This window comes from Athene cunicularia, assembly GCF_003259725.1.
Source record: "Athene cunicularia isolate RWA chromosome 21 unlocalized genomic scaffold, athCun1 chr21_part1, whole genome shotgun sequence".
NCBI classification, from domain to species: Eukaryota; Metazoa; Chordata; class Aves; order Strigiformes; family Strigidae; genus Athene; species Athene cunicularia.
In genome coordinates this window covers 7,450,083-7,465,064 of record NW_020799127.1, presented here as the reverse complement: position 1 = coordinate 7,465,064, position 14,982 = coordinate 7,450,083, and the positions used below count along the sequence as shown (strand labels likewise).

The 14,982-nt window shown below is 44.6% G+C and overlaps 2 protein-coding genes across 7 annotated transcripts in view; one reads left to right on the top strand and one right to left on the bottom strand.

The window, feature by feature from the left end:
• Positions 1 to 13,303, top strand: part of PANK4 (pantothenate kinase 4) — a 20,948-nt gene extending 7,645 nt beyond the window's left edge. The window contains exons 7-18 of the mRNA XM_026862950.1: positions 1,074 to 1,197; positions 2,346 to 2,446; positions 4,157 to 4,312; positions 5,278 to 5,390; positions 5,848 to 5,935; positions 7,689 to 7,840; positions 9,250 to 9,305; positions 9,870 to 9,919; positions 11,154 to 11,261; positions 11,664 to 11,764; positions 12,214 to 12,282; positions 12,772 to 13,303. Coding sequence (XP_026718751.1) covers positions 1,074 to 1,197; positions 2,346 to 2,446; positions 4,157 to 4,312; positions 5,278 to 5,390; positions 5,848 to 5,935; positions 7,689 to 7,840; positions 9,250 to 9,305; positions 9,870 to 9,919; positions 11,154 to 11,261; positions 11,664 to 11,764; positions 12,214 to 12,282; positions 12,772 to 12,985 — 1,332 coding nt within the window. The 3' untranslated portion in view covers positions 12,986 to 13,303. The remainder of the gene's footprint in view (positions 1 to 1,073; positions 1,198 to 2,345; positions 2,447 to 4,156; positions 4,313 to 5,277; positions 5,391 to 5,847; positions 5,936 to 7,688; positions 7,841 to 9,249; positions 9,306 to 9,869; positions 9,920 to 11,153; positions 11,262 to 11,663; positions 11,765 to 12,213; positions 12,283 to 12,771) is intronic.
• A 360-nt stretch (positions 13,304 to 13,663) lies between these two features.
• Positions 13,664 to 14,982, bottom strand: part of LOC113487747 (probable glutamate receptor) — a 14,295-nt gene continuing 12,976 nt past the window's right edge. For all 6 annotated transcript variants that reach the window (XM_026862499.1, XM_026862500.1, XM_026862501.1 and 3 more), the window contains exon 11: positions 13,664 to 14,954. In XM_026862499.1, coding sequence (XP_026718300.1) covers positions 14,853 to 14,954 — 102 coding nt within the window. In that variant the 3' untranslated portion in view covers positions 13,664 to 14,852. The remainder of the gene's footprint in view (positions 14,955 to 14,982) is intronic.

The window sequence follows — 14,982 nt, the reverse complement described above, 5'->3', positions numbered from 1 at the left end:
AAAAAAAAAAAAAAACAAAACCAAAACAACCGAGCTGTAGTTCTTTGCAGGTTTTGAAGCTGTGGAAAATACTGAAGATTTTTCACTAGAAAAACAGTCAAGTCCAAAAGCTCACTTAATGGTTGTTACAGGTAGATTAATTCCGGCACTTCTGCAATTTTATAGAATAGATGACACTTTTTTTTTTTTTTTTTCCCCTCATCTGAGTGCTTCAGGCAAGAGACTCCTGTATGCTGCTTTTTTTCCCCCCTTTATTTCACCATTGCAGTCCCTTTCTGTAAAATCTTGTTGGGTTTCACGTAAACTAAACCCAAAAACTTCCACTAAAACAAAACTGCAGCTTGAGATTCTTGCAAGAATAGCTTGGTTCAACCCCAGATCTCACCGTGGCCTGTAGCAGATCTTTCACTGTAGGTTCCCTCAGCATTAACTGTTCTTCTCCTCTTACCCATTTTCCGTTAGAGAAGGCAGTGCCCCTCCCAGCCCTGCCTGGGGAAGCTGAGGGTCCCTGCTGCTGGGCTGGAGGGTGTTACTCTCCCTGGCATTCGTGTATTCCATTAACAATTAAACTCCTGTGATGGGGAAAATGCTTGCCTACAGGTAATATCCAGCGTGTCTGTATGTTGCTGAGCGTTGAATAGCTGTGTCAGGAACCAAAGATACGGAGCAGTGTCTGGAATGTGTGGGATGCACAGTGGCACACACCTTCGCTGAGCACCTCGAAATCAGATGACCAAATATTTCCAGCCTGCTCAAGCAAGAGGAGTTGAATATTCATGGAATGATGCAGTGGTCTTTTCTAGTGAAGGCGCTGGCTTCCCTCTGCTTCTGTGGTTGTGCAGGCTTAGAACACACACCACTTCTGCATGTGTTGTTTGTTTGTTTTTTTCCCCCAGCTGTTTAATGATTGTGGAATGATGTATGTAAGCAGTTTCTCCTGAAGCTGTGTTTCAGAAGCACAGTTAAATAAAGTTACTGAATGTGTTAGAATGTAGCACAAATGAATATTACCATCTTCTAGTTGTTTCTATTAAATTTAAGTGTAAAACTAGTGACAAAGAAGTACATGTTAGCCATCAGGGACCATCCAATTGCAATGTTTCATATTGTGGCAGGGAGAGGTTCAGGCATTGTTCCTGAGACATGAAGGCTACCTGGGAGCCATTGGGGCATTTTTAAAAGGAGCTGAACAAGACAGTAAGTACAGCACTGCTATGTTCTGTATATGCTGTGTTCTGAAATGTCAGTGTAATGTCCAAGTTTCTCTTAAGAGGCTGCATGTAAGTTGTTGCCTAAATGAATACATCTGGCACTAACACACACAGATGCTGGGCTCTGGTTTTCTGTATTCTGGCAGGGACATCCTAACGTCTTGCTGGTTTTCCTGCTCACCTGTGAGAAGCCAGCAGGATTTGGCTCTTCTCTTTCCTGCATTTCTGCAAAGAGCAGTCCTAACTCTAAATCAAACCGGGGAAACGTGGTTTCTGAGAACTTCCCCCTATTTAAGAGGCCAGCTTCTGCATTCAGTTAATGTACTGAAGACAGCCAGCATCTCAAAACTGTGTTTGTTTGAGAGTGAAAAGCCTCACAGACATTTATGAAGGATGAGACACCTCTGTCCCACATTCTTTGGGTATAGGGTGCTTTGGTTGAATTCTGCCATTTTTCTTTTTTTTTTTTTGTCGTTGATATACTAGCAAGCCAGTCAGCATAGTAGTTACAGTGGAACAGAAAGTGAGGTTGTTAATGGTTCTTAGTTTTAGTAAATATCAACTATACCTCAGAATAATGGATGTGGAATTCTTTTCTTACCCATTTTATAGCTATGGGCAAGGAACCAGCTACCGAGAAATTAAAGATGTTGCTTCTGGAGCATGTACTGTACATCTGAACGTGATTAAATAAAAAAAAATAATTCTGGAAGTAACTTCAGTGTTTATATGAAACTTGCACTGTGATTTGGGAGTTTTGTAATTATATTTGGTTAATCAATCTAGATTTAAAATTAGCAATTAACCTCTCAGATCAGTGATAGTGCGTTGAAGGCATGCTGGTTATAGCCCTTCATGGCAAGGGAAGGGGGTTAAAGAGTGATTTTAGAACTGTAATTGCTTTACATCTCATTCAGGTTGAAGCTCTTTAGAGCTCGGTAACTCACTGAGTGGTGAAACATTTCTTTTGGGGGTTAGAGGGAAGAATTATGTTTACTTATAAAGGCAAGGGAAGATGGCTTTTGTAGTGGAGCAGCTTCTCTGAAGGGATGCTAACTCATGGGAGACTCACTCATGGGAGTATTTTCAGTTTTATTTTCAGATTATGTGTCTCTCTGTCTTTCTCTTTTCTAGATCCAAATCAGTATAGCTGGGGAGAGAATTATGCTGGGAGTTCTGGTCTTATGAGCACATCACCTGACGTTTACCCCATGCAGAGAACAAGGAGTGGTACAGTATGTGGTTGTCCTTTCTGGAACTAAGGGCCTCCTCTTAGTAATGGCGGTTTGAAAACAGATGATTATTCTCAAGCTAGTTGCTTCTTGCCCCTGGGACTCCTGCTTACCAAAAAATACGGTGTCTTGTGTCGTGTGTGATGTTGTCTTGTGTCTTGTGTGGTGGTTTGATGTAATGTCTCATAAAAAGAGATTGTGGCTGCTACTGTGTCTTGTTCTCCTTCACCAAAGCATGGGAGGGGGGGAACGTTCATCTCTTACCCTCTCTCTGAAGTAGCTGGATTTTGCTACAGGTGAAATATTGTGCTTCAGAATTTTGAATCTGGCGTTCCACTGTCTTTAGGCAGCATTTATTTGCTTCCTATGAGAAGAGAGATAGATAATTGGACAGAAGAGCATGAGCCCAGTCATCCCTTAAATACACTGACAGTAGAGTAATTCTGATTTCACAGGGAAACTGGCATACAGTAAGCAATCAGCAAATACATTAAGGTTCTTAAAATATTCTAATACTGCATCTACTGAAGCGCTTTTGAAAAGAGGCTCAAATAGTGGCGCTCGTCGTGTTTTACGGTCTCTTACTGGTGCACGCGTCAGTGTTTTTCATGTCACCTTTTTTTAAATTTCCTCCATCACTGATTTATCTCCCGGCTTTCAGGAGTTAGCCTGTACTTGCTGTAGGGTGCAGGGGCAGGGAGAGCAGGTCTTGGCCGTGCTTAGTTCTTTTCTGTTGGTTACTCGGCTTTTTTAGGCTCAAGACAAGGCGCAAAACTCTTACTGAATGGTTTCCCAGACCAAACCTTAATATGAGCCCACTATGAGCTGCAGACGATGGATTTCATGGGATGTATTTATATGTAAAAAAACCCCTATGTAATTTTAAGCTCTGCCATAACTGAAATTACTGTAATGAAATTGTGAATTAGAAGTATGACCGCAAAAACGATGGCATGATCATTCTTAATCACAAAATGTATGACAGATTTTAAAAAGTATTTATTCAGCAGTGAATCTAATACTAAAACCAGTTGTTCTATAGCAGCTACTTTGGTTTATGTCCACAAACTCTTGTTACATTGTGGGCTTTCATCTTTACTTTGAACATTTCTAGGCCGTGCTGTGTTCGCAAACGCAACACGATTAGATAGTGGCATAAAATAAAGATAAACGTGCACTTTTTTTTTTTTTTCCCAGACACTAGAAGTGAGGCACACTGTATGTACGGAGCTGTGTAATTATACCTGTTTCACATGAATTTAATCTCTAGCCTTAGAAATTTTAACCCAAGCATTGTTTTCGGAAGGCGTAAGGGAAAGTTTTGGAGAGTCGCTCAGGATTGTTAACAGGTTGTAAAGCAGCACAGCAACGTCCCTTTACAAATAAGCCTGTGCTCAGCTCTTTGTGCTCCTGTCTCTGAACCTGATAGCCCAGCAGATTTGACAGTACTGGGGAGAGAGGGAAGGAAAATAATCAAATAGAGAGGCTACAGTAAATTTTCAGTGTGAGACTTGATAATCTCTAAGGGTGGGCATGGATAAATAATCCGTGCAAGGGAGTGGTGTATTTATGATGACACGTACTCGACTGTAGGCGTCTGCAGATGTGTCAGTCTTGACTGTGGAGGGACGTCTGTAGCCCTTGGATAGTTTAATTTGTTATGAATCAATTTCTGAATAAGTTCTGATAAATCTCTCTCATTTTTCCACCTAGTTTGACATGCTTGAAATGGATAGGTTGGAGAGACCGCTGGTTAACCTGCCACTGCTGAAAGACCCATCGACCTATATTCCAGACACCGTTGACCTCACAGATGATGCCATGGCCAGAAAATACTGGCTCACCTGCTTTGAGGAGGCACTGGACGGGGTAAATGTCACAAAACAGTCCTGTGTGTGAATGACACAAATATTTAGCAAATAAATCTGCTGTGGGCCAACATAGACCTGCGGGTCAAACCTATTGTAAGTACACTTCCTCCTTCCCCTGTTACCAGAGGTGTCTGACGTTGTCCCAGGCTCCTAAGTTACCACGTGATACCTTCAAAGGCAAAAGTATTCTTCTCCTGTGGTGCTTTTTTTTTTTTTTTTAAAGGTGTTTTCAAAGCATATTCTCTCTTAAATGGCACTGACCCCCACTTTATGCAGAGCTGGCAAGCAGGGGGGTTATACAGTCAAAGGCCAAAAAGGCAAAGGCCAAAGATACTCACAGTGTTGTTAGTCCTGGGAGCAGCCCTACAGACCTACAGCCACTTTTGCATTCAAAGAGCCTAGTTACATCAGACAGGAGTTATTTTTTTCTGCGCTGTGAAACTGATTCAGCCCGTGTGTGCGGATACTTAAGAGCTGTGTATCCTGAGTAAGCAAATCCAAATCAGAAACATCATGTGTCAGGAGGAAAAAGGCTGGGAAAAACACAGCGTGAAACATTGACTTGAGCTGACTGTAGTAAAGGAAAAAAAGAACTCAGAGGGTTGATATGGACTGCTGAATTTCTGCCTGTTTCTCCTTTTGTGTGTGTGTGTGTGTGTGTGTGTGCGCGCATTTGTTATTTTTTTCCCCCCTCCTATAAGTTGTTAGAACTCGTGTTTAATTTCTGGAAGTACAGTTTTGAAAATAAACTTCCAGTCTTTTGGGAAGAAAGAAGGGATTTAAAATTATTCTTTGGTGGCTGGAGTAAAGGCAAGCTGGAGGATGCTGCGTGGGAGGGACTAGATGTATGCAGGCACTGAGCAGTAGCAGATGGAGGGGTTAGTTTCCAGACTGAACTTCAGATCAGTTCCAGGGAAGAATAATTCATTGGGTAACTTCAGTCGTGCCTCGTTTGTCTACCAGGTGGCAAAGCGTGCTGCAGCCAGTCAGCCAGACTCTATTGACGCGCTGCAGAGAGCCGAAAAGTTCCGACAGAAATACTGGAATAAGCTCCAGACGCTCAGGCAACAGCCTTTGTAAGTGCCTTTCTTTTCTCTTTTTCAGCACTTGCTGCTCCTGTTGAGCAGAGCAAATGCAAGGCTAACTAAAACCCAACGAAAAGCTAGATAAAGGCTCGTTACGTTACGAAGCAGAGCAAACAGAGCTGAGTAGGCTGAAGGCTGTAGCAAGGTGATGTGTCAAACGGCAAGTCTGGGAGCTCAGATACCGGAATTATATCAGCAGAAAATTTATGATTAAAAATGGTAGCGAGTTAATTCAAGGATCCAGCTCGGCTCTGAACGTTTTCCCTCTCTATTTAAAGAAACTGTACAGCAGAGTTACCACTTGGAGACAGTCTTTAGCTCATGTGGCATGTAAAGACTTTTAACTCATGTGACCTGCTGTGACTTATGGAGCAGACAGAGGGGAAAAATAACTTTTTTCTGTTTCAAGGAGTTGATCTCTTTCCCCCCCCCTTCTCCCTTTTTAAAGTGCGTATGGTACCTTAACAGTTAGAAGTCTTTTGGATACAAGGGAACACTGTTTAAACGAGTTCAATTTTCCGGATCCCTATTCCAAGGTAAGTTCTTGCTTTACAGGGTGGACAACATGTAAGTTGAAGACACTTTTTCCATACTCTGAAAGTCTGTATAATAACTGCTTGGGAGGGGGGTTAGGAACTGGCTGCCTGTGGGGGTTTTAACCAGCTGGTGGTTGTTGCCAGAGCGAAACGGCCGTGGGTGAGGGGATGGGGAGCTGTTGGCCTCTAGCCCGCTGGTCGGGAGGGTAACACGAGCCCGGGGGTGGCCACCGTGTGGGACTGGAGGGCACAGAGCTGGAGCGCGCGGGGCCGTGGCAGCGCTGACTCGCTCCCGGGGTGAGGAGGCACCTCTGGCCCCTCGGGACTGGGGCAGGTGCCGGCACAGCCGGTGCTTCTGACCGTGGGGCACCTCACAGCTCACCTCAGGAGCTCAGCTCTGAGCACAGGCAGATTATACTGAGGCTGCCACTGCACTCTGGCAGACTTCAGGGATTCTTCTCATTATTCTCTTCATGGTGTGGAAGCCATTTCCAAATTTAAAGCCCTCTGTAGCTCTGTAAGTACTTCCCAATAAAGACCTTAATTGCAGGCAGGTGTAGGAGTCACCTGCATTGTTACCCTGTTAACAACCTCAACAGCTCCACGCAGAGAAAAGGAAGAGGAGGGGGTGTGTTCATCAACAGCTCGTCATCCTCCCCCCCTCATCCCATCAAAAAAAAAAAGACCTGAAAAAACCCCAAACCCTTCACACATTCCCTTGCTAGCTGAGGCAGTCGGTCCTTAAACCCAGCTGTGCTGCTTTCCTGCATGTTGTCTCTGGATTAATTTGCTGCTGTGCTATAAATGACTTTTTTAATTTTGGAGGCACTCAGCATGGGTTACCATATATACAAATCCATAACCCCTAGCTCTGAAAAAATAGTTGTGGCTGTTGTGCAGCTGTTTAGTCTCTGCATTTTATTCTGTAACATAATACTTGTGAAGTCAGTATTTCTCAAAAATAACCTTTGGTAGGTCTGATCCTCACCACTTGTCTGTGTGGACATGTAAACAGTATCAGTGCCAGCGCCTGGTTAGAGGCTTTTTTCTGACTGTTGATGTATTTCTACAAAATACGCAGAAGGTTCTCCCTAGCTGTATTGTCAGATGTTACATTCACTCTAAGACAGAGGTAAAAAAATACGGGAGATGGCTTTTACTTATGTTTGCTTTTTGGTAATTCAGACGAGGTACTGCCAAGAAAAGATCTTGATGAAAGATGGTACCCGGTGTCACTTCTAAACCTTTTAAGATAACTAGCTATGTAACACAGATCTCACCGGAGATAGAGGCACAGGAAAAAAAAAATAAAAATCAAGAGCTTCTAAGCATCTGGGGTGATGAAAGTCTTGATGACAAAATAAAAAAGCAAACCTCCGGTTTTTGTAAGGCTGCTGGTGGTAAGCCTTCCGATGGTAATTACCTGGGTTTGATGGATTGTGTTACTGCTAAAGGGGTGTGTGTGTGTCTGTTCTCCCGTTTCCCAGTCTGCTCAAGATCTGCAGCTCTGGCTTATTAAGAAAAGTAATGCTCGGGCTACAGATGATGTCCTAGCACTAGTGAAGCTTTTTATTAGAATCCCAGGAAACTTTTTTCTTGTTGATACCAATCATGCTGATAACAGTAACTTGTTGGTCCATTAGAGGCCATGAACGTAGCGGAGAATGCTTGAACGTGGTCTTGGGACTGAGACAACCAATGATGGGTAAGAAATTTTTGTCTATAAATCCAATGTTTCATGTCTTTCTTACAGGTAAAGCAGAAAGAAAATGGCATAGCCTTAAAATGTTTTCAAAGCGTAATCGAATCTTTGGATTCATTAGGCTGGGAGGAGAGGCAGTTTGCTCTGGTGAAAGGACTTCTTGCGGGGAATGTCTTTGACTGGGGAGCAAAAGCAGTCTCAGAGTAGGTGTTAAATATTTTAAAAGCACCCTTTTAAGATACAGAATAAAAAAAAAAAAAAAAAAAGTGCACCAATCTAACTTTACTTGTAGCTTGTATTTCGCCTTACTCAAATGTTGGTTGTTTCTTCACGAGCATTGTTGTGGTGTGGGAGAGTTTCCATTTCCACCCTTCGGATCTGGCAGAATGTTTGAATTAAGTGACGGAGCATGTAACAGTCCAGCCTGGCTGCCTGCTGTAGCACCCTCACCGTGTGGTACTGCCTTCCCAGGGCAGAAAATCCCCTTTTTCCCTGCACCCTCCAGCTGTCCCGCTGCCACGGTGCCTGTTCAGCGGGCTGTACGTTAGGGTGGGTGGTCTCTTGATGACTAAATGCTAATTCTTTTTGATCAACGTACGTTTCTGTTACCATTTGGAGAAATTTTTTCCTTATGTCCTGTCAGCAGCCAGGAATTTGTTTATTAATGCCAACAGTCATGAAATATTTTTGATTTTTCAATTCTAGAGCTTTTTTTTTTTTTTTTTGTGGGACTGATAATACAGATCCAACAGCATGAGAGGACTGTACAGCTGACATTCAGCACTTCCTTTACCTTTCTGCATCTTTGAGTTTTCCCTCTGATTAAATCAAGAAAAGTCTATTAAAAATAAGGTGGTTTAGGGCTACGTGGGCGTTCTTAGTCTTGTGGTACTTCCGACGTTGCCCACAACCAGAAACTTGAGCTGATGCCAGTTGGAGCAGTTAATCCACTCGCCACTGGTGTTGGTGTCGCTCTCATTCTCTTTGAGGAAGGAACTAAGAGATAGAGACCGAGTTAAATGTCAGTACTCGATTTAAGGAACTTCAGGAGACCTGCCTGGCAAGCACCGCCCATGTGGTGTCACATTTTAACTGGCAGAGTAGAATCGAAACCCTCCTCACCACCTGCGTCTTTGGGCTGGTTTACTATCCATATAGCCACTAGTAGTAGCTTTTAAAACCTCTGTCTGGTTATTTTAATTCCTTTTTTTCCCTGTGAAGGTACAATTTAAAAAAACCCACAAACTTTTGTAGACCAGTCTTCAGATTAGACTTTGTAAAGCACAGTTTTACCAGGCAGATATTTTAGATCACGACTACATTTACGGTGGTCTGCAGACCAAAGGTGGTTTTTTTAGCCTGGTGCCTGGAAACATCGATACATTGCTGAAGCTTTTTTCTTTTAGCATAAGAACTCTCAGTTTAAGGTACATCTGAGCTTTTTGTTTTTAACACAAGCACAAGGTATCTGTTCTCAGCCACTGGACCTACCCCACTCCCCACTGTACCAATGCAGTCGCCTTGCTGAGCACCTGCTAAAGAAATGTTTGAGTTGTATTTACGTGAGATGAAGTCGCTGAACTGCTTACCCTTTATTTCTCTTCTGATGCAGCGTTCTGGAATCCGAGCCACAGTTTGGATTTGAAGAAGCCAAGTCAAAACTACAAGGTAGAGGGAGCTCTGCGGCGGTGGTTGGAGCTGGGTGGTGTGGGAGCGGAGGGGAGCACGCGGCTATCGGGGCAGTTCTGCCGCCCGGATGACCAGAACTCACTCGTGCTTGCCCGGGTTGTCTGAGAGGCTGCAGAGCTGCCGTGGGGTGTCCCTGTTCCTGTTCGTGTTCCAAAGGAACCGAAACCTGGAAACCTCTCTCCTTGAACAGAAGCCTCAGCTGCACAGCGATTCCCAGTGTTTTGCCCGCGCTGTTTTTCATCAGTGTTCTAACCCTGTCAAGGAGACGCGCCACCATCCATCCCGGGATGAGCAGTTCCAGTAGCCACCTTGCATGACTCCATGGCTTTAGTCCAAAAATCCCACTTGGAGATTGCTGTAATTGAGCTATTCCTGTACTGAGGAGCTCAGGAACCCTTTGAATCTGCACATTTAACATTCACAACCTGAGCCCAAATGCCTTAATGCTTAAGCACCTGCAAAGAGACGCCTCCTGCTTTTCATAACGTACAGAATTACTGTTTGCCGGAAAGAAATGCTGACATGATTTTGTCTGTGACACAGAACGACCCTGGTTAGAAGATTCCTACAGTCAGTGGCTGGAGCGACTGAAGGTACGACTCCATTGTTACCAACCGTTCAGTAATTAAATTCATTAATCATAAAACCACTTCACTAATCCCAGGGGTTTTTTTTTTAGCAGATTGAACAGAACTCTGTTCTGACAAAACAAATCCTGGTAACACAGTGTTGGTAATGCAGCAGCCTTACCACAGAGAAAGGAATAAAAGCAATTAGTCTGACACTTCATTACTTAGCAAGTTTCTCAGCTGAATTCCTTCAGAAACTGCAGCATTTGGTACCCAGCCGCCTTCAGAGCTGTTCCAAAGTGACCATATTGTCCCTCCTTTATAAGGGCACTTATTTCTATACAACTAGGCCCATCAATTTTAAAAACTTGGGTCCGGACGTGATGTTTGGATTGTTCCTCCATCTGAGCAGCCAACCTAAAAGAGACTTTTAATTTGGGAGCTCGCTGAAAGTAATTAACTTACCAGTTAGCAAAGCTTTTTCTGCCCCGTGTGATCTCTGTGACTCTTTAATTAAGGCTAATGGAAAAGCTCTTGTTTCTTTGTGTAAATCTCGTGTGTTGGAAACGATAGCCAAAAGGTTTGGTGTGAGCAGGCTATTGCAAATCGCTGCGTGTTACATCTTAAAACAGAAGTATCAGCTAATCTTGTCTAACAGTGATAATTACGGAACTTCAAGCGCTGTCCTGACAATCTTTTTTATTAGGAATTAAGCATTGTTCACTATAAAAGTTCCTCTGCTAGTGTGACCTGGAGTGAACCGAGTTTCGTAACTGATATCAGATTCAGAACAAATGAAAAGGTTAATGGAGAACAGGCAATATCTTTTCATTTTAGGATGTCACTGCCCCCAGCAGCCCATCCTGCCCTTTCCTGGCAGAAGGGAATCCTGTTCACCCTACAACTTGCTAGCTTAAAACACCCGCGAAGGTAGGTTCACCCTGACCCCGCAGCGCGTTCCCGCTGGGGCCGGGCGCTGCCCTGCGCAGGGTTTGCTCACGGAGCTGCAAAGCCCCCTCTCCCCCAGAGCCAAGGCCCGAAAGGCTGGTTTAGAGAACTGGGCAAAGACAGGGCTAGGGAAAGCGATTTCCTCGAAGGCCGAGGGTAGGTGATTTCTGCTCTTACGCTGCTGCCAGAGAACCAGACTCACTCGCCAGGCGTTCAGGGGTGTGAAATGTGGGGGCTGAAGCCAGTAGTTCTACATGACACCGAACCGAATTCTGAACTCAGTCCTGAATACGTTGGTTTTCTCTTACAGGAGGGTCCCCCTCATAAATGTGCCTTAATTTTCGCAGATAACAGTGGAATAGACATAATTTTAGGAGTCTTTCCTTTTGTCAGAGAGCTCCTTTCTAGAGGGACAGAGGTAAGTGCTTTTCACTGTTTAATTCGCTTTGTAGTGGAGCTTTGGTAGCTGGTGAAAGGTTCCTTAGCTACCTACCAGCAGTACTTTACCAGACGGGCTCCTAACATCTAAATTGGGAATAATCCAAATCCCTGGAACTCTCAAGAGTAACTCGAAGCAGTTGGGAAAGGTGGCAAAGCAAAGGGAGCCTCTGCCAGAGCCGAGGCTGCTGCCCCAGGGTCTGGGAGGGCAGAAGACCTGAAATAGCTGCTTCAGGGAGGGAAAAGGAGGAGCAGGCCTCCAGCCTTGGTCTTTGCATTTCCTCTGTTGTAAAACAAGTCAGGCAAGGGGGATTTGAAAGGAGCAAGCAGCTCTAACTCCGTCTGCGGTAACTGGGGAACTCTTCTGCCGTCTTGACCCCAGGTTATACTGGCTTGTAACTCTGGCCCTGCCCTGAACGACGTCACCTACAGCGAGTCCCTGATCGTGACCGAGCGCATCGCGGCGATGGATCCCGTCATCCAGTGAGTGGGCGACCCCGGCCGTGTGTCGCACAGCACGGAGAGGGAAAACGTTCCTTCTTACGTAGTTCCTATTTAACTGTGTTTGTCTGAAGCCTGCAGTCTGGAAGTAGGCTAAGGCAGATCTTTTACTTTCCTTAAGGTGAAAAAATGTAGAACTCAGATCTTTCTTGAACATCCATAATTGTATTTCTTGTGTCTTCCCTGATAAGCACCGAAGCTACTAAAACATAAATTTTCTACGTTAAAAAGAACAGAGGAAACTGCACATACTTCACAGAACAGTGTCCCCAGTAGAAGGTTTAGCTGACAAAATCACCCTTTTGCTCGTTTCTTGGTGAAGGCCCAGCAGGAAAAAAGCCTTTGCCAAGAGGCGTTAGATACTCACTGTAGAGCTGCTCGACCCTGTGGCAGCAGCTGTTTAACCTTTTTTCCTTCTTTTCTAACTAAAGGTCTGCCCTGAGGGAAGAGAAGCTGCTCTTGGTTCAGACGGGCTCGAGTTCCCCGTGTCTGGATCTCAGGTAGGTTGGCAAAGCCCCGCGTTGGGGTTTGTCTCCGCCAGCAGCAGGATGCTCCGGGCTGGCTCTGGGAGGCTCAGCCCCCTTTGCTGAGAGGAGTCGCTTTCACCCAACCACTCAGAGTTGCTTAGTCTGGATTTACAGCCTAAGATTGATATTGATCAGGCCTTACTAAGCTGAAGATTTTTTCCCCGTCACTTCCACAAGCAATGTAGTTACGGAGGATGTAAAATCCTTCATGTGACCACAAAATTCACTTGACTGTCAGAAGCGTTTCGTGTCGTTAACGGGTTCATTTGTAATGACTGTTGGAGACTGAGCTTACCGGTGCTTCCTGGGAAATCCCAATTCTGCATGCCCTTGATGAAGCTTTTAATCTCACTTTGACGCCAAGTGTTCCTCTTTACTGGCATCGCCAGTTCCGTGCCCGAGGCAGCCCCCGGGCAGGCTCTGTCCCTGGGGACCGTCCCTAACCCCGACCTCTCCTTCCAGCCGCCTGGACAAGGGCTTGGCCGTGCTGGTCAGGGAGCGGAAGACAGACCTGGTGATCATCGAGGGCATGGGCCGCGCCATCCACACCAACTACTACGCAGCCTTGAAGTGCGAGAGCCTCAAGCTCGCCGTTATCAAGAACTCCTGGCTCGCGGATCGTCTCGGAGGGAAAATTTTCAGTGTCATTTTTAAGTATGAAGTGCCATGTAAATGATACGGTTATGGTCAGCTGGGGGAACAGGAGCAGCAGAATGGACTTGCACTAGTTTTACTTTAACTGTAAAGAATGTATTTTTATTACAACAGGGAAAAGAGTTCACAGGAAATTCCGTATTTATATTGTGCTTTTGTGACTTAAAAAGCAACAATATGATTCACTCTATAGTATACACACTCAAATATATATATGTATATCACTCATTGTTTATTTTGGTAAGTGTTTATTTTAATGCTGCAGTATTTGTGATGAAAAGACTTTATTTTTTTGTTCTGTGAGACATTCATATAGAAATATATTTAAATGTCAATGAAACCTTTTTTTATACATCTCTGCCTACTCTGCCAGCAATGACATGGCACATACCAAATAGTTTTTAAAGTGCTAAGTGAATCTGACATTGCATTTTCCATGTCAGCTTTTAAACTTACCCAAAATGTTTCAGGCTCTTTGCAGTTAACGTGACTGAAGGACTGATCCACCCTCTAACCTAACAGACCTTGCTCCACTGCGTGTCCCAGGGAGCCGGTGGGACCCGGGGGCGCAGCAGCAGGACTCCTGGTGCTCTCCCTGTTTGGCCTCACTAATGCTCTGCAGCTGGGCTGAGCCCCTTTGCAGCAGCTGGAAGTTGAGTCTCACTGAGTTACCCTCCAAGCGGACGTGCAGCGCTTTGGCCAGGAGCACCCAGCTATTTTCCTGTCACAGGCACGTTAAGTTTCTGTTGCCTTCAGTTATTTAATGCTGGGACCGGTAGGAACTGGCCTCTTTGTTCATGCAGTGAAGTTAAAGCCATTTCCAAGTAACTGAATTTGCTTTCCCCCCCCATCAGATGTGCAGTACATAAACGGAGCAATTTAACCACGACTTTGCAAACCAACACGTGTTTGCATCAGTCGTTCCAGCTCTGAAATGAAAAACAGCTTTATTAGGAAACTGTTTCATAGGCAGCTGAGAGAACTGTTCCCCATGAATTTCAAAGATTCTTCTCCGAGAGCAAGAGAACAATGCAAACTGCCCATCACTCACTGCCTCGCCCTTGCCCGGTGACCCTGTACCTTGTTTTAATTGCCTGGTGACTGGACTTTGTGCTCTGGAACTGCTGGATTTCAGCTGTCAGTTTTCTTGCTAAATCCTCCTTGATCAGGTTAACTCGGACAAAACCTCCTCTGTAGCTGAACAGGGAAGCTCACCCTGCGCTGGGAAGTGAGAAAGGACAAGTCTGTGTCTTGCAGTTCTTAAGTCTCGTGGTCCCCTAATTGCGTGGGCTCCCTTTCTCGGGTTTTAGGCCACTGCAGAGTTAAGTCAAGCCCTGCACTTTTGGGGTTTATGCCACAGTCCTGTTGTTTCTGATTCAGAAATGACCTTCACAGTGACCAGCATCTTCTGCTTAGAAGAGGGGAAGGGTACAGCCTATTTGCAACTGCCCTGTGTAAGCAGCAGTTGTTCCTGATGAGAACAGGCAGATGAGAGCTTTAATTTCTCAAGATTGTACCTCGTTCTGTAATTAGTAAGCAGAGGCTTCTTACTAACCTACCCCAAGTCACTTACTCCTACAGGCGTTCATGTACTTGCATATAGTAAACTTCTAAACTAAATATGGCTCCACCACCTTCGCCATCTCAACTTTATTTTACCAAGTTGTTAACCTCCCTTGTCTTTAAGACTACACTCTATCCCTTATCAATTCAAATTCTTCCAATATCCAGCTCCACCGCCAATCCAAAAGTGCTCTCTGTGTGTGTTTGTAATTAGAAAACTAACCCTCTAGACTTGCAGAAAAACATCTTTCTACATTGATGTAGTTCCTATGAGATATGTATGGTATAAACCTAACACGTGCCCATTCCTTAAGCAAAAAAAAATCTTAAGCATTAGCCCTCCCTGAAGTCTCCTGGCTTTGTCTTGTATTTTCTTTTATACGTAGACGCGTGCACATTTCTTCTGTGAAAACGGAGCAACAGGATTTCTGAAAAACAAAAGGGGGGGGGGGGGGG